Source organism: Orcinus orca, chromosome 16 (genome assembly GCF_937001465.1).
Source record: "Orcinus orca chromosome 16, mOrcOrc1.1, whole genome shotgun sequence".
Taxonomy (NCBI): domain Eukaryota; kingdom Metazoa; phylum Chordata; class Mammalia; order Artiodactyla; family Delphinidae; genus Orcinus; species Orcinus orca.
Window position 1 is genome coordinate 27,324,876 of NC_064574.1, and position 22,969 is coordinate 27,347,844.

At 43.7% G+C, this 22,969-nt stretch overlaps 1 protein-coding gene across 2 annotated transcripts in view; it reads right to left on the bottom strand.

Moving 5' to 3' along the window:
* The window catches only part of TTLL9 (tubulin tyrosine ligase like 9), a 65,337-nt gene that overhangs the window by 27,308 nt on the left and 15,060 nt on the right, over positions 1-22,969 (bottom strand). Inside the window, exons 3-5 of one of the 2 annotated variants that reach the window (XM_033433454.2) lie at positions 16,561-16,653; positions 12,425-12,536; positions 11,291-11,476 (exon numbers count right to left, since the gene is read on the bottom strand). In XM_033433454.2, the coding sequence (XP_033289345.1) occupies positions 11,291-11,476; positions 12,425-12,536; positions 16,561-16,616 (354 nt within the window). In that variant the 5' untranslated portion in view covers positions 16,617-16,653. Of the gene's footprint in view, positions 1-11,290; positions 11,477-12,424; positions 12,727-16,560; positions 16,654-22,969 lie in introns of both variants that reach the window. The other variant, XM_049698820.1, reaches the window with a different exon arrangement.

The window sequence follows — 22,969 nt, forward strand, 5'->3', positions numbered from 1 at the left end:
ACGGAGTTTGGGAACGCAGCAACAGAAACAGAATTTTAGGGGAATAGTTCCTAAACAATGGTGATATTAGAAGCTAATACTTCTCGACAATGAACCAGGCACAAGGATTTTACACACATTTCCTCATTAAAGCTTTATTTTTTTCACCTTGCATTTTCTTTTTTCTTTTTTTTTTTGTCGGTACGCGGGCCTCTCACTGCTGTGGCCTCTCCCGTTGCGGAGCACAGGCTCCGGACACGCAGGCTCAGTGGCCATGGCTCACAGGCCTAGCCGCTCCGCGGCATGTGGGATCCTCCCGGACTGGGGCGCGAACCCGCGTCCCCTGCATCGGCAGGCGGACTCTCAACCACTGCACCACCAGGGAAGACCTCTATTTACTATTCTACATTAAAATTTTCTGACATATCAAAAGCAGAGAATAGTACATACTCCCAATACACAAATTCAAAATTATCGAACTTTCATTTTAAAACAAATCCCAGATGTCATGTTATTTCACCCTTACAGACTTGTGTGCATCTTGTTTTCAAAAGATTGACAGTCTGCTATATAACCATAATACCATTATCATACAAGACATAATTAATAATGATGTCTTAGCGTCTGATTCTTCAGTCCATAATCAAATTCCCGATTATCTCAAAAATGTCCTTTTATAATAGGTTTAAGTCCAGACCTAAACAGCTCCCTACATTGCATTTGGTTGTTATGACACCTAAGTCTCTTTTAATTGAGGACAGTCCTCCCTCCTTTCCCCTGCCATTGACTAGGTGTACAAACCAATTGTCCTGTGCACTGTTCCATATTCTGGGTTGGTCTGTTTCCTTGTAGCACCATTTAAAGTATTCCTCTTTTCTTTGTATTTCCTATAAATGAAACTTAGCTCTAGAGGTTTGGTTACATTCAGGTTCCCCTTTTTGGCAAGAATACACAGCTGGTGCTATTCCGTCACAGTTGTCTGTTTGCTCCACATCTAGAGATGCTAAGATTGACCAGCTTGCACCTTTTTCAACTTCACGTTCTATCCTGAGCATCTCTCCATTTCAGCTCGTATAGAATGTCCTGGTTCTTTATTATGGCTACATAGATCCCGTTGGGTGAAAATAACAAAGTGATCATTCCCTTGAAAAGAATACTTCATCTCAATTTATTTGTAAAGATGATCATAAAAGACCCATCAAGGTCTATGATTCTTTAATTATGTGCAACAGAAGTTTGCTTTTTAAAAGGAGCCCTTGAATGTATTTTTGGTAAAGAAGTCTGTTGTATTGTAATTAATTAGTTTCTGAATTCTGTCTAGAAAGTCATATCATGAATTTTCTTAAAGGACAGTTGAGTGTTGGCTATAATTATGTGGAGGGATAACTACAAGAAAACTATTGCATATGATACTACTATAGAAATGGTTTTGCTTTTTTCCCTTTGTCAACAGGAGAAGGGACAGAAAATCTCAGACTCCTTAAAGATAGCCTCCAAACACCAAAGGGAAACACTGGAATTATGTGTAATTAGAATTACGCATTTATAGATAACTAAGGGGCCACTTGACAAAATTCATAAAATGGAAGTGAGAGAATTTTACTGAGGAGACAGGAAAACATGGGCGATAGAGATGGGATCACCTGGAAAAACTCAGTCCAAATAGAATCTACACTATAGAATGGGGGAGCCGCAGTGGAATGGATACTGGGGAGACAGTAACGCCCACTAAAGCTGGAATCCTATATGTACTTAATTTGAATAAAAATTCTCTCTTATTTAAATCACAGCATCTCAGTTAGGTTCCATGTACCATTAGTCCCAAAGTTTTGCAAAGGTAGACACTGAGGTTGGATATAAATTATAACAAGCTATGCAAATTTGGTTTTTTTTTAATTTAATTTTATTTATTTTTTTATACAGCAGGTTCTTATTAGTCATCCATTTTATACATATTAGTGTATACATGTCACTCCCAATCTCCCAATTCTTCACACCACCACCCCTGCCCCACACCGCTTTCCCCCCTTGGTGTCCATATGTTTGTTCTCTACATCTGTGTCTCAATTTCTGCCCTGGAAACCGGTTCATCTGTACTATTTTTCAAGGTTCCACATATATGCGTTAATATACGATATTTGTTTTTCTCTTTCTGACTTACTTCACTCTGTATGACAGTCTCTAGATTCATCCACGTCTCTACAAATGACCCGATTTCATTCCTTCTTATGGCTGAACAATATTCCATTGTATATATGTACCACATCTTCTTTATCCATTTGTCTGTCAATGGGCATTTACGTTGCTTCCATGACCTGGCTATTGTAAATAGTGCTGCAATGAACATTGGGGTGCCTGTGACTTTTTGAATTATGATTTTCTCAGGGAATATGCCCAGGAGTGGGATTGCTGGATCATATGGTAATTCTATTTTTAGTTTTTTAAGGAACCTCCATACTGTTCTCCATAGTGGCTGTATCAATTTACATTCCCACCAGCAGTGCAAGAGGGTTCCCTTTTCTCCACACCTTCTCCAGCATTTGTTCTTTGTAGATGTTCTGATGATGCCCATTCTAACTGGTGTGAGGTGATACCTCATTGTAGTTTTGATTTGCATTTCCCTAATAACTAGTGATGTTGGGCAGCTTTTCATGTGCTTCTTGGCCATCTGTATGTCTTCTTTGGAGAAATGTCTATTTAGGTTTTCTGGCCATTTTTGGATTGGGCTGTTTGTCTTTTTAATATTGAGCTGCATGAGGTGTTTATATATTTTGGAGATTAATCCTTTGTCCATTGATTCGTTTGCAAATATTTTCTCCCATTCTGAGGGTTGTCTTTTCGTCTTGTTTGTAGCTTCCTTTGCTTTGCAAAAGCTTTTAGGTTTCATTAGGTCCCATTTGTTTATTTTTGTTTTTATTTCCATTACTCTAGGAGGTGGATCAAAAAAGATCTTGCTGTCGTTTATGTCAAAGAGTGTTCTTCCTATGTTTTCCTCTAAGAGTTTTATAGTGTTCAGTCTTACATTTAGGTCTTGAATCCATTTTGAGTTTATTTTTGTGTATGGTGGTAGGGAGTGTTCTAATTCCATTCGTTTACATGTAGCTGTCCAGTTTTCCTGGCACCACTTATTGAAGAGACTGTCTTTTCTCCATTGTATATCCTTGCCTTCTTTGTCATAGTTGACCATAGGTGCATGGGTTTATCTCTGGGCTTTCTATCCTCTTCCATTGATCTATATTTCTGTTTTTGTGCCAGTAGCATATTGTCTTGATTACTGTAGCTTTGTAGTATAGTCTGAAGTCAGGGAGTCTGATTCATCCAGCTCCATTTTTTTCCCTCAAGACTGCTTTGGCTACTGGGAGTCTTTTTTGTCTCCATACAAATTTTAAGACTTTTTGTTCTAGTTCTGTAAAAAATGCCATTGGTAATTTGATAGGGATTGCATTGAATCTGTAGATTGCTTTGGGTAGTATAGTCATTTTCACAATATTCATCCTTCCAATCCAAGAACATGGTATATCTCTCTGTTTGTATCATCTTTAATTTATTTCATCAGTGTCTTCTAGTTTTCTGCATACAGGTTTTTTGTCTCCCTAGGTAGGTTTATTCCTAGGTATTTTATTCTTTTTGTTGCAATGGTAAATGGGAGTATTCCCTTAATTTCTCTTTCTGATTTTTCATCATTAGTGTATAGGAATGCAAGAGATTTCTGTGCATTAATTTTGTATCCTGCAACTTTACCAAATTCATTGATTAGCTCTAGTAGTTTTCTGGTGGCATCTTTAGGATTCTCTGTGTATAGTATCATGTCATCTGCAAACAGTGACAGTTTTACTTCTTCTTTTCCAATTTGTATTCCTTTTATTTCTTTTTCTTCTCTGATTGCCATGGTTAGGACTTCCAAAACTATGTGGAATAATAGTAGTGAGAGTGGACGTCCTTGTCTCGTTCCTGATCTTAGAGGAAATGCTTTCAGTTTTTCACCATTGAGAATGATGTTTGCTGTGGGTTTGTCATATATGGCCTTTGTTATGTTGAGGTAGGTTCCCTCTATGCTCCACTTTCTGGAGAGTTTTTATCATAAATGGGTGTTGAATTTTGTCAAAAGTTTTTCTGCATCTATTGGGATGATCATATGGTTTTTGTTCTTCAATTTGTTAATATGGTGTATCACATTGATTGATTTGCATATATTGAAGAATCCTTGCATCCCTGGGATAACTCCCACTTGATCATGGTGTATGATCCTTTTAATGTGTTGCTGGATTCTGTTTGCTAGTATTTTGTTGAGGATTTTTGCATCTATATTCTTCAGTGATATTGGTCTGTAATTTTCTTTTTTTGTAGTATCTTTGTCTGGTTTGGTATCAGGGTGATTGTGGCCTCATAGAATGAGTTTGGGAGTGTTCCTTCCTCCACAGTTTTTTGGAAGAGTTTCAGAAGGATGGGTGTTAGCTCTTCTCTAAATGTTTGATAGAATTCACCTGTGAAGCCATCTGGTCCTAGACTTTTGTTAGTTGGAAGATTTTTAATCACAGTTTCAATTTCATTACTTGTGACTGGTCTGTTCATAGTTTCTGTTTCTTCCTGGTTCAGTCTTGGAAGGTTATATCTCTCTAAGAATTTGTCCATTTCTTCCAGGTTGTCCATTTTATTGGCATAGAGTTGCTTGTAGTAGTCTCTTAGGATGCTTTGTATTTCTGCGGTGTCTGTTGTAACTTCCCCTTTTTCATTTCTAATTTTATTGATATGACTCCTCTCCCTCTTTTTCTTGATGAGTCTGGCTAATGGTTTATCAATTTTGTTTATCTTCTCAAAGAACCAGCTTTTAGTTTTACTGATCGTTGCTATTGTTTTCTTTGTTTCTATTTCATTTATTTCTGCTCTGATCTTTACGATTTCTTTCATTCTGCTAACTTTGGGTTTTGTTTGTTCTTCTTTCTCTAGTTCCCTTAGGTGTAAGGTTAGATTGTTGATTTGAGATGTTTCTTGTTTCTTGAGGTAGGCTTGTATTGCTATAAACTTCCCTCTTAGAACTCCTTTTGCTGCATCCCATAGGTATGTATCACCATGTTTTCGTTGGCATTTGTCTCTAGGTACTTTTTGATTTCCTCTTTGATGTCTTCAGTGATCTCTTGGTTATTTAGTAACGTATTGTTTAGCCTCCATGTGTGTTTGTGTTTTTTATGTCTTTTTCCCTGTAATTGATTTCTAATCTCATAGCGTTGTGGTCAGAAAAGATGCTGGATATGATTTCAATTTTCTTATATTTACTGAGGCTTGATTTGTGACCCAAGATGTGATGTATCCTGGAGAATGTTCTGTGTGCACTTGAGAAGAAAGTGTAATCTGCTGTTTTTGGATGGAATGTCCTATAAATATCAATTAAATCTATCTGGTCTATTGTGTCATTTAAATCTTGTGTTTCCTTATTAATTTTCTGTTTGGATGATCTGTCCATTGGTGTAAGTGAGGTGTTAAAATCCCCCACTATTATTGTATTACTGTCGATTTCCTCTTTTATAGCTATTAGCAGTTGCCTTATGTATTGAGGTGCTCCTGTGTGGGTGCATATATATTTATAATTGTTATATCTTCTTCTTGGATTGATCCCTTGATCGTTATGTAGTGTCCTTCCTTGTCTCTTGTAACATTCTTTATTTTAAAGTCTATTTTATCTGATACGAGTATTGCTACTCCAGTTTTCTTTTGATTTCCATTTGCATGGAATATCTTTTTCCTTCCCCTCACTTTCAGTCTGTACGTGCCCCTAGGTCTGAAGTGGGTCTCTTGTAGACAGCATATATATGAGTGTTGTTTTTGTATCCATTCAGCAAGCCTGTGTCTTTTGGTTGGGGCATTTAATCCATTTACCTTTAAGGTAATTATCAATATGTATGTTCCTATTACCATTTTCTTAATTGTTTTGGGTTTGTTTTTGTAGGTCCTTTCCTTCTCTTGTGTTTCCCACTTAGAGAAGTTCCTTTAGCATTTGTTGTAGAGCTGGTTTGGTGGTGCTGAATTCTCTTAGCTTTTGCTTGTCTTAAAGCTTTTGATTTCTCCATCAAATCTGGATGAGATCCTTGCCAGGTAGAGTAATTTTGGTTGTAGGTCCTTCCCTTTCATTACCTTAAGTATATCATGCCACTCCCTTCTGGCTTATAGAGTTTCTGCTGAGAAATCAGCTGTTAACCTTATGGGTGTTCCCTTGTATGTTATTTGTCGTTTTTCCCTTGCTGCTTTCAATAATTTTTCTTTGTCTTCAATTTTGCTAGTTTGATTACTATGTGTCTCAGTGTGTTTCTCCTTGGGTTTATCCTGTATGGGACTCGCTGCGCTTCCTGGACTTGGGTGGCTATTTCCTTTCCCATGTTAGGGAAGTTGTCGACTATAATCTCTTCAAATATTTTCTCGAGTCCTTTCTCTCTCTCTTCTCCTTCTGGGACCCCTATAATGTGAAAGTTGTTGCGTTTAATGTTGTCCCAGAGGTCTCTTAGGCTGTCTTCATTTCTTTTCATTCTTTTTTCTTTATTCTGTTCTGCAGCAGTGAATTCCACCATTCTGTCTTCTGGGTCACTTATCTGTTCTTCTGCCTCAGTTATTCTGCTATTGATTCCTTCTAGTGTATTTTTCATTTCAGTTATTGAATTTTTCATCTCTGTTTGTTTGTTCTTTAATTCTTCTAGATCTTTGTTAAACATTTCTTGCATCTTCTCGATGCAAGGATCTGAAGGCTGGCCCACTCCTGGGAGACAGGGGACTCCTGACAGCGACTTGGGCTTGAGGCCTCCGCAGGCCTCGTTGAACTTCCGTCAGGCCACGGGGCATTAGGAGACTTCGCCCACCCTTCCTTCCCTCTCTCCCTCACTGGGGTTGGCCTTGGTGGGGTGACAGCTCCCTCAGCCTCCCCAGGCTCCCTCCGCCTCGTCTCACAGGCCAAACTCTGGCCTGTTAAATCTGTTTCTCAGAGGAGCCAGACAAACACAGCTTGTAACTGTTTTTCGATACAGTTGCTTTCTTTTATAATCAAACATACTTTATGTTATGCGTTTAAAAACACTATTCTGTGATGGGGTCCACACATTACACCAGATGCCAAAGAGAACAGTTCAGAACTCCTGCCTTCTTGTCTGAGCTACTGTGAACTGGGTTTTCTGTTATCTGCATCCAAAACATCTCAACTCTTGGGAGATTTCAGTGAAAAAGTGTGAGAAGCTCTGGTTGGGGTAAACCCGCGTAAGAGAATGTTAAAACTCGGCTCTTACCATCCTGCACTTTGGACAGAGGACCCCCAAAGCCCAGAGCAGCACAGTGGTTGCCCAGGATGCTCACAGCCCTGAGTGAAGCGTTAGACCAGTTCTGTGGACACACAGAGAGACGGACAGACAGGGTCCTGAGAGCCCAGCACCTGCTTCCTAGCCACACAAGGGAGGCTAGAGGAGAAAGCGTGGTCCCTATGATCTGGGTCCTGTCCGTTTCCCTGACAAACCAGAGGGCCTGGGCTGGTGGGAGGGGAGAACACTTAGATGGAAAAAAAAGTTCGGATTGAGATGGGCTTTACACTAGACTGATGGGGTGGCGTGAAGGGGGTGATGCTGCCTGCTCCCTTCTGAGTCCAACTCAAACCCCTCTTTCTAGGACTGCTCTGCCGTCACGAAGAGGAAGGTGGAGGCTCGCAGGCCCTGGGGAACAGGGCAGAGGAGACATCTGAGGGAAAAGGCAGGCGGGTGGCTGCCCCAACTGGCCCGGCTACTGCAACTATGTGAACTATGTGAACATTTTTTCTTCTTTAACTTTTCCCCACACCAAAGGAATCCAAACAACAGGATCCCAGAGCTAATGATCTAGCTCAGTGGTTCTCAGAGTGTGGTACCTAGACCAGTAGCATCCTCATAGCCTGGTATGATGGTTAATTGCATGTGTCAACCTGGCTGGGCAATGGTGTCCACTTGTTTGGTCAAATGCTCATCTAGATGTTGCTGTTAAGGTATTTTATAGAGGTGATTAACATCTAAAATCAGCAGACTTTAAATAAAAGATATCAGTCTGGATCATCTGGGTGAGCTTCATCCAATCAGGTGAGGGCTTAAGAGCAAAACTTGAGGCTTCTGGAAAAAGAAAGCAATTCTGCCTCAAGACTGTAACAGAGAAATCCTGCCTGAGTTTTCTGCCCTCACAGATTTCAGACTCACCAGCTCCCGCAATATCACACAGCCACTTCCTTATACACACACTAACGGTTCCATTTCCATGGAGATCCCTGACTGCTGCAGCTGGGAATTTGTTAGAAATGCATATTCTCAGGCCCCATACCAGGCCTACTGAAGCCAACACTCTGGGGGGGTGTGCTTTAATAAGCTTTCCAGAAAATTCTCAAGTTTGAGAACTGCCCCTCTATATTCTCACTACTCAAAGTGTTGTCTGTGGACCAGCCCCAGTGGCATCACTGGGAGGTGGTTAGCAAGGCAGACTCTCAGGCCCCACCCAGACCTGCTGAAAGGGGCTCTGCATTTTAGCCAGATCCCTGATGATTTGTGAGCACGTTAAAATTTGGGAAGCACTGACCCAGTGCTCCCCAGGGGCAGCGGGAAGAGGCAGTGTTGTCTGGACTCTCGGTGATAACAATAAAAGCGGTTAATTATTGGGCACCTAAGAGCCAAGCCCTTTATACAGCTTGTATAATTCATGTGTAACTTCACTGAACCCTCTCACAACCCTGTAAGGCAGGTATACCCATTAAGGCCGTTTTACAGATGAGGAAATGGACTGAGAGGGGTTTAGTAACCTGCTCAGGATCACACAGCTCATAAGTGGTGGGTCAGAATCAGAACCAGGCTTCTAACTAGAAGCACCCACTCTCCATGCCAGACAGGGCGCCTCAGCGATTCAGGAGAGAGGACACACACACACACACACACACACACACACACACACACACACACACACACACACGGAGCCAAGATTCCTCCTCTTAATTACAGCTGTCTCTGCTGCTAACAAAGGCGGGGGCTGGGAAAGGAATCAACTTAATATGCAATTGCTTGTTCCCAATTTGCACAAATTACCATTTGTCTGAGGAGATAATGGTGGGAATTGGGATCGCCCGGTGGGTTGCAGTGTTCATCTGCCTAACACCCTTCTGAGCCCTCCTCGCTGGCCTTCCCGCCTTCCTGGGAAGGGGGCCGAGCCTTCCAGTGAGACTTCAGGAGGCCTGGGTAAATCCTGGCTCTGGCCTCTTTGGGAGCACTTGGTGTTTTTTGCCAGTTTCCCCCTCCACTCACCTGTGCTATTGGCTAAATCTGCATGAGCCAACACTAGCCCATCTCCAGCTCCACAAGGGGGGCTGCCCCCTCCTACCTTACCCCCCAACTCCCTTCCTGGGGCCAAGCACATTTCCAATCCCAGAAAATACTAGGGGGGCTTTGATGATGCCATTCAAGGCCATGGTGGCATTGTGGTGAGAGCCAGTCCTGGCACGAGGAAGGGCTGAGGGGCCGGCAGGTGTTCTGGTACCCTTGCCCCACTCAGTTTCTTGATCTAGGGCTTCCTCCAGATGCAAGGCCTTTGGTCATGCAGTTCCCTCTTCCTGGAATGCTCTTCCCTACCTCTGCCCTTCTCCAGGCTGACTCCTCTGCATCCTTCAGGTTGAAGCTCAATACTAATTCTTTTTAAAAAATTTATTTGTTTTCTTTTGTTTGTTTGTTTTTCAATACTAATTCTTATAACAACAACAACTATCATTCATTGAGGACCTAATATGTGCTGTACCTGTGTTAACTCATTTAGTCACACAACATTATGTGATAGGTGCTATAGTTATTCTCACTTTGAAGATGGGGAAACCGGGACACAGAGAAGTTAAGTAATCTGCCTGAAGTCACACAGTAGGTGGTACAGCTAATATTTGAACCAAGGGGTTTGGTCTCAGAGCCCAATCTCTCACTTCTTCTGAGAAGCCTGCTGAAGGGCTGGGGGAAATCCTCCTGCTGTTTCCTCTGCTGGCACCATTCTCCTTATTGACACTTAGCACAGCTATAATCACACGTGTATCCTCTGCATATTGTCTGCCCTCAAGGAGGGCAGAGACCCACGTCTGACTTGCTGAGAGCTGTATCCCCACCATCTAGTTCTGTGCCTGGCACATGGCAAGTGCTCAATAAGCATTTGTGGGATGCTTGAATGAGTAGGTCTCAGGCTCCTCATCTTTAAAATGGGGCTGGTAATACCTCCTCCCAAGGACCATTACAAGAAGTGGGGCAATGCAAGTAAAGCACTTCTCACAGCCTGGCCATTGTTTTCATTCATTTCAGGAAGAGAGACTCTGGATTCCCTGCCTTGGTGTCCTGAGGATCACTTGTTTATCTAGTGAACATTTATTGAGCATCTACTGTATACCAGCAGTCATAGGTGCTGGGTCCACACACTGCAGAGAGGAGGAGATGTAGTCAGTCCTTTAGGGCAGTGGTCCCCAAACTTTTTGGCACCAGGGACCAGTTTTGTGGAAGACAATTTTTCCCACGGACAGGGGTGAGGGTGGGGGTGGTTCAGGCAGTAATGCGAGCGATGGGGAGCAATGAGTAGCAGCAGATAGAGCGATGGGGAGTGATGGGGAGAGATGGGAAGAAATGGGGAGAGATGGGGAGAGATGAGGAGCGATGGGGAGAGATGGAGAGCAATGTGGAGAGATGGAGAGAGATGGGGAGTGGGAGATGGAGCAATGGGCAGCGATGGGGAGAGATGGGGAGCAGTAGATGGAGCGATGGGGAGTGATGGGGAGTGATGGGGAGAGATGGGGAGAGATGGGGAGCAATGGGGAGCGATGGGGAGAGATGGGGAGCGATGGGGAGTGATGGGGAGAGTTGGGGAGCGATGGGGAGTGATGGGGAGCAATGGGGAGCGATGGGGAGCGGCAGATGGAGCAATGGGGAGAGATGGGGAGTGATGGGGAGTGATGGGGAGCGATGGGGAGTGATGGGGAGAGATGGGAAGTGATGGGGAGAGATGGGGAGAGATGGGGAGTGATGGGGAGCGATGGGGAGAGATGGGGAGCAATGGAGAGTGATGGGGAGCAGCAGATGAAGCTTTGCTCCCTCGCCCGCCGCTCATCTCCTGCTGTGCATCTGCTTCCTAACAGGTTCCGGACCGGGAGTTGGGGACCCCTGCTTTAGGGAAAGGCAGATGGTGCATCTAAGGCTGAATTCCCAGGCAGAGTCCTGTCCTTCTCCATTGGCAGACTCCTGTGTCAATGGAGGATCCCTGCTCTGGTCCCTGGGACACCCCCTCTCCCCAGTCCCCAGCACTGGGCACTCACAGGCTTCATGATCCAGGTGATTCCTGGGTTTTTGCGAAACTCCTCCACAAACAGACGGTACTCGCAGGGCATCTCAAAGGTTTTGGGGAAGAAGTCGCACTTGGCTGCCTCCAGCTTTCCCGCCTCGCGCTCCAGCTGTTTCCGGAAGCGCTTCAGGTTCTTCACCATGTAGTTCTTGCGGGTCAGCTGAGCAGCATGATGGACAGGCAGGCCATTGGCGCTCATGCCCACTGCCCTGCACCACCCGTCCCACCAACTGCCCCTCTCCAACCACCCCACCAACTGCCCCCCACAGCCCCCATTCTCTGTATGGTAAGAGTAACAATAAGAGGGACTCCCCTGGTGGTCCAGTGGGAAGGACTCTGTGCTCCCAATGCAGGGTGCCTGGGTTCAGTCCCTGGTCAGGGAACTAGATGCTGCATGCCGCAACTAAGAAGCCCGCATGCTGCAACTAAAAGATTCCACACGCCACAACGAAGATCCCACGTGCCTCAACTAAGACCCGGCCCAGCCAAAATAAATAAATAAAAATAAATCTTAAAAAAAAAAGGGTTAAAAAAAGAGTAACAATGAGAGTAACTTTGACTGAGAGCCTGCTATTCTATAATTATCCCCACTTTACAGGTGAGGAAACTGAGGCTCAGAAGGTTGTCAGTTGCCCAGAGCTATCCAGCTAACAGGCAGCACAGCCAGGGTTTGACCCGGCCTGTCTGATGCCAAAATTCTTTTTCTAACTGCTAAGCTGCACTAAACTTTTTAAATCTCCCACCACTGGCCCCTCGAGTCCCATCTTTGTGGTATGGTTCCTCCCAGAGCTCTCTCCCATCTCCAGACTCCAAACAGCTCAACTTGCCTCACCCTGAAATCACATAATCCCTCAAGCATCCTGCTTCTTTAGCCTTCGCACCTGAAGTCAGACGGCCCATGACCTCAGTCCCCTCCCCAAGGTGGGCTGTTCCTCAGGTCTGAGATCCCTATTCCCTCACACTATTTAGCTCATCGTGAATCTAGGGCACATATCTCTCACCTGGCATGTACCCCAAATTCCCTTGTACTTTTCCATTCTGGTCCTTGTACCCCCAAGCCAGCCCCTGCTCATTGCCACACCCAGTCCCCTGGGCCCACCCAGCTCACCTCGTAGTGGTTTCGGAAGTGACTGATCCGCACGTGCTCATCCATGTAGGTGTGGTCGAAATTCTCCCGGAGCCAGCTAACATCGCACCAGTAGAAATCCCACTCCCCTTCACTGGGGGTGGGGGTGGGACAAAAGTCAGGACCTGAGGACCTCAACACTGCTGGAGATCTGGGGCCCAGGGAGGTGCAGCTGAGGGGTAAGCAGCGGTGTGCCCATCAGGTAAGTCTCAAGGAGGTGGCCTCGGGCTGTCGCTGCCCATCATGTACTTTGTGAGGCCAGAGTGAAAACTACAGAAATGTCCCTGCAAAAATCCAGGCTACTGGTTTCCTTCGAACAATCAGCAGATCTGGCCACGTTGAGCCCAGATGCCCCCTGGCACCCACCGCCTTAGACAGGGCACACCCTCTCCAGATCACAGTCCCCACCATGCCCTATGGCCCATGACAACGGGCCAACCTTACCTGGTCATGTTACCTGCCTGGGCTCTGGAAGCATCCAAGTAGCCACCCCTGAGCCCACACTACCAAGCAGTGGAAACAGGCAACATTTATAAGCTCTTCCCAGTTCAGAAAGCCCTCCTCTCACTGAATCCTCAGAGCAGCCCCAGAAGTGACTACGATCACGCCTGGATCCCTAAGACAGGGACAGCCTTGCTCAGTGAGGACATGGCAGCCTCAGGATTCACACCCACGCCTGCCCGACTCCAAATTCTGACCCTGTTCTTCACCACCTTGCCAGAGAGGGGGACAGGAAACCAGACTGATCTACCAAATCCAGATACCAGAGCTGGAGTACACAGAGGAGGTGCTTCAAAAAGACTTGACAGGAAATGAAATGCACAACCATGATTACTTCCAAATTTTTGAGTAAAAAATTACAGATATAACTGAAGCCCTGCGTATATTCCTGACTGATTCTATCTCCTACTCTCCTGTCCAAAAGGAAGCCATTAGACTGAATTTGGAATCATTTCTATGAGTGTCTTTATAGTTTTACTGTGTATATATGTGCGTATCCATATGTGGCACATGACATCGTTTGGCATGTTCTTAAAACTTTCTAATGGCTAATACTTACTTCCACTTCCCATGTGCCAGACACTGTTCTAAGTACTTTACAAATATTAACTCATCAATCCTCATAGTAACTGTTAAGTGTTAGGTTCTTTTATTATGCCCATTTTAAAGATGAGTGAAGTGAGGCACAGAGAGGTTAAGGAACTCACCTAAGTTCATAAGCTAGTAAGTGGCAGAGCAGGACTGGAACTCAGGCCATCGGGTTCCAGATTCCGAGCTCTGTGGTTAGAGCTACTCTTGTCTATTTCCTTTCACAATTTGCTTTTTTTTTTTTAACCCACCTTTTGTTTTAGTTGAATGAATAATGGATGAATGAATGAATAATGGATGAATGAATGAATAATGAAGTATTCATTCATTCATACAACACATAGGTGTTGAGGCTGTCTTGGTGTCAGAGACAATGTTGGATGCAAGGATATAGGGGGAACAAAAACACCTGGCTAGGTGGTACATACAGTCCTGTGGGGAAGATAAAAAATAAACAAGGAAACAAATACACAACTCTCTAATGAGGAATAACCCAGTTATAACCCAGTTGGAATAACCCAGTTGGAGGCCATGAGGCAGGGCAGCTGAGGAACCTATTTAGGTGGAGGCTACCCTGTGGAGCTGACCTTTCAGCTTAGATCTGAATGGTAAGGAGGGACAGCCAGATCAAGGGCAGTGGGGAGAGGGTTCCAGGAGTGGGAAGGACAGGAACTGAGGCCCTGAGGTTGGAAAGGGCTCATTCAAGGATATGAAAAAAAAGCCAGAGTGGAGGGAGAAACGTAAGGGATGACACTGAAACTGGAGTAGGGCCCAACAAACAGGGCCTTGTAGACCATGATGTGGATTTTGGATTCTTTTCTAATTCCACAAGTTTGTTCATTTTGTACACCATCTTCATGATTATCACAGTCAAGTTGCTCTTAAATCACCCAGGAAGACATTAAACTGCTCAACAAGGCCAACAGGAAATCTAGGTTCTTTCTACCTTCTCATTCTGCCATCCTTAACATGCTCATCACCTCAAGGTCACAAGATGGTTGCTGCAGTTCCAGGCATCAAGGACAGCTTTCTTTGTGGGAAGCAAGGGAGGGGACAGCTCTGGCCACATCTGTTCCAAACTCTGACCTAACAGGCTGATGGTCTGAATTGGGACCTCGTTGTATCTGGAAATACCAGACCCCAGCTTAGGTCCTAAGGAAAAGGTCTCACATTCACCGAGCCATGTCTGGTGTAAAGGCCCTGGCCTCTAGCCTTTCCTGACTTGAGGACTCTCGAGGCAATTTGGGATCATCCAGGAAACAACCTGCTTCATGGACTCCCACACTATCAGCACCAGACAAACCCTCAGACCTTCTTCCACTTGACCATGGAGACAAGGCTGAGGAGAAACAGGGGGCAGCCTCAGATCACGTGGCAGGTCAGGACAGTACCTTTTCCTATACCTGCCGGTCACCTCCCCCGCCTCATCCTCCACTACATCCAGTTCTTCTGGATCCAGGGAAGGAAAACTCATTCTGATATTAGTGTGATACATGAGAGAACCAAGAAGGAAAATCCACAGTAGCTGCTATCATCACCACCATCACCGTCATCACCATCACTGTAATACTCCCCAAAGTGCCAGAGAGAGGACTCTGCCATCTTGGATTCCCCATACCACGCTTGCCACCGTCAGCCAATTCCTAATTTTTTTGTGGGATGATTTAGTAAGTGTCTGTCTCCTCTGCTAGACTCCAGCACCAGGCAGCAGGAAGCATGCATTCACCTATTCACTCATTTGTTCCTTCAATTACTGAGAGGCTGCTAGAACAGGGAGGCTGAACCTGGGACTATGCAGACAGCCAGGCTAGGTGAAAACCCTAGCTCAAGCCCTGACAAGATGGTATATTCCAACACTTTCCAACATGGTATATTTTTCCACTTTCCAACATGGTATATTTTTCCTCTTTTTGTCCAGTTTTTTCATCAGGAAAATGGAGATGATGATAGCACCTACTGGAAGGTTTACTGGGATGATTCAAAGAGGTCATGCGTGTAAAGTGTGCAAGAGTGTCTAGGAGGCTTAGTTGTTGTTATGCAACAAATGTTTATTGAGGACCCTGGCAGGGTAGCTGGTTGCCCTCACCCCTCATATCTATTCTCTCCTTTTTCTACAGTCATAGAATTTCCAACATTTACCTGGAAAATGTAGTCTACATTTTTCAGATTCCCTTGCAGCTAGGTGTGTCCACATGGCTAAGTTCTGGCCCAGTGAAATGTGAGGGACTTCTGGGTTGTGTCCTTCAAGGGTAGGACATGCCTTTTCTTGTCTCCTTCCTACCTCCTGCTGCTTGGAATGTACAGGAACTCCACCTCCGACCATGAGGATGAGGGTCTCACTCAAAGGATAGCAGAGTGGAAAGACGGAAGCAGATGGGTTCCACATTTCCATACCATCTTTGAACCTCCTACATCTGGACTTCAATGGGAGGGGTAAATAAACTTCTAGTCTGTCAAAGCCTCTTTTATTTTGTGTCTCTGTTACATGCATCCAAACCTTAACCTTCACTAATATTAACACCTACTACGTGCCAGGAATTGTTTGCTTTTTCATCTCAGTATCCCCAGGGCCCAGCATAGAAGAAGAAATGTAGGCTTAGGTGTCAAAAAACTTGTCCAAGGTCACAGAACTAGTAAGTGGCCAGGACCTGCCATCACCGGAGGATTCACCCCACAGGTCTGTGATGGTTGCATAGAGAGCTATAGGACACTGGCTGTGGAATAGTCAAACTGAACTGGGTTTGAATCCCACTCTGACACTTAGGTGCTGTGTGACCTTAAACAATTGACTTAATATTTCTGAACATATTCACATCTTTCTGGATGGTTATAAGGCTTCAATAAGACAGAGATGGCATCAGTAATGCACCTAACACATGGTGAATGCTAAATAAATGTCGGCTCCTGTCACAGCCAAATTGGGACAAGTCCCAGTGGCCACCAAAGGGAGCTGGGACAAAAACGAAGGGAGACAAGGACCTGTGAGACAAAGGGAAGGAGAAACAAGGCTGGGGGTGAGGGCTTCTTACTCCTTTACTTCCACCCATCCTGGCCTGTGGTGAAGGACATCCATGAGGGTATTCATAGGAGTGGTCTTGAACCGGATTGATGCTCTCTGCTCTCTGCAAGACATGGCAATGGAACACTTGCTCAGAATCAACTATTTCCCTAGGACAGTCCAGGGATAGGAAAAAAGGGAAGGGAAGAAAGGTCAAGTTCCATACATGGAAATGCCAGAACATAGAATTACTGAATTTTAGAATTTAGCATCATAGCGTGAAACAAAATAATCAAATTGAGAATGATAGAATCTTTGAATCATTGAAAAATAATAGCAATCATTGTCTTCAGTGCCTTTCATGGTCTGGTTGCTTTACATATGCCATGGCTAATCCTTATACTAAATGATACGTTTTTGCAAATCCCCCTTTCTGTCACTCATCTGAGAAGATGGAATGGATATACGTTTCCCTCTTCCTCCTACCAGGACAACTAAAACCCCAGGACATTAGATATAAAACAAGTAGAAGAAGACCCTGAAAGGTGGACAGAAGAAGGCAGATCGGCTAAGGACCTCAGGACCCATGGAAGAGCATGTGGTGAATTCCCTGGGCTCTCTTTTTGCCTCCTAGATCCCAGATGTGGAGATGAAGAAGCTAGCAAGTCTGAAACACCAATGGGCACAGATGAAAAACACCCTCCAGCAAAAGCCTGCTCTCCCCAGCTGACAAAATCAGGAAAGGAACACTTAAGACAATAACTTCTCTACTCTGGCCAACCCCAGCAGAAACAAATCTGTGACCTACGCTCACTTATGCTATCAAAGGCTGAGTGGGGAATCTAGACTTCCCACCAGGTTGTAACAAGGTACCCAGCATCCCCCAAGACCCCTGGCTAGGCTGGTGTCAGAGAAGGTCAAAGACGTAGCCGGGACTTTCATCCCTAGCAGGTGGTAGTGAGGTGCCCACCCCTGCTGTGTCAGTGGAGACCATGTGCCTGGGCTTCCACCCCCACCTGGAAGTAAGGAGGCACCCCTCTGCCTTGGGCTTATGTCAACGGAGGCCTAGTGGAGAGTCAGGACTTTCAATACCGCCCAGTGGTAATGAGGCTGCACTTCCTGTGGTGTTCATGTGAGTCAGGTAGGGAGCAGTAGCAAGGAACTCCTAACCTTCCTGGCCAGGGTGGTATCAGCAGAGGCCTAGTGGAACCAGAACTCCCATTCCACCCAGCAGTAAGAAGGAACCTCCTTTACCCTCAAGTGTCAATGGAGGTCAAGTGGGGAACCTGGACTTCTATACTCTATGGTAATAATGAGGTGGTACCATGCCCCCTTCCCTGGCCGGAGTGATGTCAGAAAATGTCACCTAAAAGAGGCTTAAACAAGATCCAGAGTTCTATGGCATAATACCCCAAATGTTCAGGTTTCAACTGAAAATCACTTGTCATACCAAGAATCAGGAAAATCTCAATGTGACTAAGAAAAATCGATAGATACCCAAGAGGGAAGAGATATGGGAACATATGTATATGTATAACTGATTCACTTTGTTATAAAGCAGAAACTAACACACCATTGTAAAGCAATTCTACTCCAATAAAAATGTTTAAAAAAAATCAATAGATACCAATGCCAAAATGGCAGATGTGTTAGAATGATCTGACAAATATCTTAAAGCAGCCATCATAAAAATGTTTCAATGAGTAATTAAGAACACATTTGAAGAATATGTGAAGAACACTGGAAGAAAGCAAGGGTGTCCGCTCTTACAACTCTTATTCAACATAGCACTAGAAGTTCTAACCAGTGCAATAAGTCAATAAAAGGGACATAGATCAGAAAGGAAGAAAGAAAACTGTCCCTTTTTGCAGATGACTGTGTAAAAATTCCCACGGAATCTAAAAAACAATTCATGAACTAATAGGTAAGTACAGTGAGATCACAGGATACAAGATGAACATACAAATCAGTTATATTTCTATATACTATCAATGAACACATGAACTCTGAAATTAAAAATACAATTTACAACTATTACTTTTTAAAAAAGGAATATTTAGGTGCAAATCTAACAAAACACGTGCAGGACTTAGGTACTAAAAACTACAAAATGCTGATGCAAAAATTCAGAGAAGGTCTAGATAAATTGAGAACCCTACCATGTTCATGGATTGGAAGACTCAGCAGAGTACAGATGTCAATTCTTCCCAAACTGGTGTGCAGACTTAATGCAATTCCTGGGATCAAAATCGCAGTAAGATTTTTTTGTAGATATAGATAATTCTAAAAGGTATGTGGAAAGGCAAAGATATTAGAACTAGAATATCTAAAACAATTTTGAAAAGAAGAATAAAGTGGGGTAAATCAGTCTAACCAATTTCAAAACATTATGTAGCTACAATAATCAAGACTGTGTGGTATTCACAGAGAAAGAGATACAAAGACCAAGAGAACAACAAACCAACCAACAACAAACAAACAAACAAGAGATGGACCCGCACAAATATGCCCAACTGAATTTTTAAAAATTATTTATTTGGGGGCTTCCCTGGTGGCGCAGTGGTTGGGAGTCCGCCTGCCGATGCAGGGGACACGGGTTCGTGCCCCGGTCCGGGAGGATCCCACATACCGCGGAGCGGTTGGGCCCGTGAGCCATGGCCGCTGAGCCTGCGCGTCCGGAGCCTGTGCTCCGCAACAGGAGAGGCCACAACAGTGAGAGGCCTGCGTACCGCAAAAAAAAAAAAAAAAATTATTTATTTGGCTGTGTGCGGGCCCTTGTTTGCAGCATGCGGGATCTAGTTCCCTGACCAGGGCTCAAACCTGGGCCCCCTGCACTGGGAGCGTGGAGTCTTAACTGCTGGACCACCAGCGAAGTCCCTGCCCCACTGAATTTTGACAAATGAACAAAAGCAATTCAGTGGAGGAAGAATAGCCTTTTCAATAAATGGTGCTGCAGAATTGGATATGCACATGCAAAAAATGAACCTAGGCTTAAACCTCATACTTTATATAAAGTATAAAGTACTTTATACTTTAACTCAAAATGGATCACAAACTTAAGTGTAAAATGTAAAATTATAAAACATAGAGGAAAATCTTTGGGATCTAAGAGCTAGGCAAAGAATTTTTAGATTTGACACTACGAGCATGGTCCATAAAAGGGAAAACTGATAAATCGGATAAACTGATAAACCTTCCAAATTCACGATTTCTGCTCTTTAAAGGACTCTGTTAAGTCAATGAAAAGGCAAGGTACAGCCTAGGAGAAAATATTTGCAACCACATATTGATGAAGGACTACTATCTAGAATACATAAAGAATTCTCAAAACTCAACATTAAAAAGAAAATCCAATTAGAAAATGGGCAAAAGACATGAACAGATATTTCACCAAAGAGGATATACAGATGACAAATGAGCACATGGAAAGATGTTCAACATCGTTTACCATTAGGGAAGTACAAATTAAAACCACAATAATATAGCAATACACAAGTATCAGAATGGCTAAAATAAAAAACTCTGACAACATCAGCTGCTGGAAAGGACACAGAGAAACCGAATCACTCATACATTGCTGATGGAATATAAAATGGTGCAGCCACCTTGGAAAATAATTTGACAGTTTCTTAAAAAACTAAGCATGCAACTACCGTATAATCCAGCAATTGTACTCCTGGGCGTTTACCCCAGTGAAATGAAAACTAACACACAGACCTGTACTTGAATGTTCATAACAGCTTTATTCATAATAGCCCCAGACTGGAAGAAAACCCAGATGTCTTTCAATAGGTAAGTGGTTAAACGCATGGTGGTATATCCGTTCCCTGGAATACTAGTCAGCAATAAAAAGGAATGAACTGTTTATGCACTCAACAACTTGAATATCTCTAGCGAAGTTGCTGAGTGAAAAAGGCCAGTCCCAAAAGGTTAGTATATAATGTGTGATTCCATTATAAAAACTCTTTGGGGCTTCCCTGATGGCACAGTGGTTGAGAGTCCGCCTGCCGATGCAGGGGACACGGGTTCGTGCCCCGGTCCGGGAAGATCCCACATGCCGCAGGGCGGCTGGGCCCGTGAGCCATGGCAGCTGAGCCTGCGCGTCCATAGCCTGTGCTCCGCAACAGGAGAGGCCACAACAGTGAGAGGCCCGCGTACCGCAAAAAACAAAAAAAACTCTTTGAAAGGACAAAATTATTGAAAAGAGAACAAAACAACAGTTGCTGGGGGTTAAAGATAGGGTACGTTGGGATGGGGAGGAAGAGGGGGAGGGAGGGGAAGTGGGTGTGGTTATAAAAGGCACTATGAGGGATCCTTGTGGTGGTGGAAATATTCCATATCTTGACTGTATCAATGTTAATATCCTAGTTGGATGCTGTGCTATAGTTTTACTCTGTTACCACTGGGGGGAACTGGGTAAAGGGCACATAAGATCTCTCTGTATTATTTCTTACAACTGCATATGAATCCACAATTAAAATGTTCAATTTTAAAAATTAATAGTTTTTTTATTTTTGGCTGCACAACTTGCAGGATCTTATTTCCCTGATCAGGGATTGAACCAGGCCCTTGGCAGTGAAAGTGCGGAGTCCTAACTGGACTGCCAGGAAATTCCCAACACAACTTTAGATGTCTGGATAATGGCTACCTTTATCGAGCAATGATTAGAAGAGGGCATGCTGGTGATGTTCTGTTTCCTGATGTGGGTATATTAAGTTTATGAAAATTCACTGAGCTGTAAAATTATGATATACTCAACTTTCTGTATATATAACAGAACTCTATAACAAAACATACCACAAATAAAGTTAAAGGACTACCTATAGATTAAGAAAAAATATTTGTGGTGCTTATAATCCATAAGAGATTTGGACCAAGTACATAAAGAAAGAGACAAACTCAATAGAAAAATGTCTAGAAGCTATGAACAGGCAATTAATAGCATAGGAAATTTAAATGACCAACAAGCATGTTAAAAGATACTCAACCTTACCAATAATTAAGAAATGCAAATTAAAATACCAAGGAGAGGACTTCCGCTTTGGGTTATGATGTAAAAGAATGTAAAAGACTTTCAATCCTATAGTAACAATGAGAAAAAAATGTACAAAATAAATATACTTGTCCATGGGGCTAGTGGAGAGCAATAGACAAAAGAAAACTTGATGAACTGATTCCAGAGAGAAACAAGGCCTTCATGGGGGGGAGCACAGAGATGCAGCCGTTTCCAGATCTGGGCTGGCTGCCTGGCCTGGGGTGGGCAAGTGGAAGAACAAGTCAGCCGTGGAAGAGAGAGTCTGTGGCACCAGGAGAAATCAGCTGAGCTTATACGATATGTAGGATGGCAAAACACATCAAAATCTGGAAGGGCCCATTCCAAAACCAAACCAAACAAAACCTGATTCTGGCAAATTTGCTTAAGAAAGGAACAGTAGAGAAAACAGTACAGCTGAGAGAAAACCCAGACTCCTGCATGTTTACATGGTGTTTGCATTCCTGCAGCCCTGCCGGAGTTGAATTCAAAAATGAACAACAGGGGCTTCCCTGGTGGCGCAGTGGTTGAGAGTCCGCCTGCCGATGCAGGGGACACGGGTTCGTGCCCCGGTCCGGGAGGATCCCGCATGCCGCGGAGCGGCTGGGCCCGTGGGCCATGGCCGCCGAACCTGCGCGTCCGGAGCCTGTGCTCCGCAGCGGGAGAGGCCACAGCAGTGAGAGGCCCGCGTACCAGAAAAAAAAAAAAAAAAAAAAAGAACAACAACAACAACAAAAATCAAACAAACAAACAAAAAAACTGAACTGCAGTCCAATGCCCTCCCAGGTCAAATACTAACAAGCTCAAAATGGTAGTACAGGAGGCTGGGCTTGGGATGAACTCAGTGTAATTAAAGCTTTGGTCCAACCCATGTTCCCAGTGCATATAAAATTTATGTTTACACTATATGTAGTCTATTAAGTGTGCAATAGCATTGTGTCTTTTTAAAATTTACATATCTTAATTAAAAATACTTCATTGCTAAAAAAAGTTAACCATCATCTGAGCCTTCAGTGAGTTGTAGTAGTAACATCAAAGATTGCTGATCACAGATCATCATAACAAATATAATAATCATGAAACAGTTTGAAATATTGTGAGAATTACCAAAGCGTGACACAGACACGAAGGGAGCAAATTCTGTTGCAAAAATGGCACCAATAGACTTTGTTGATGCAGGGTTGCCACAAACCTTCAATTTGTGAAAAACATAATATCTGTAAACTGCAATAAAGCAAAACACAATAAAATGATGTATGCCTGTATACACACACACACATACACATATGTGGGTGTGGGTGTGGGTGTGTGTAATTTTTTGGTCTTCACTGCTTTTTATACACAATGACCAGAATGGAATATAAAAAATAGAAGACATGCAATAATAAAGCAGAAAAATTTTAATGCA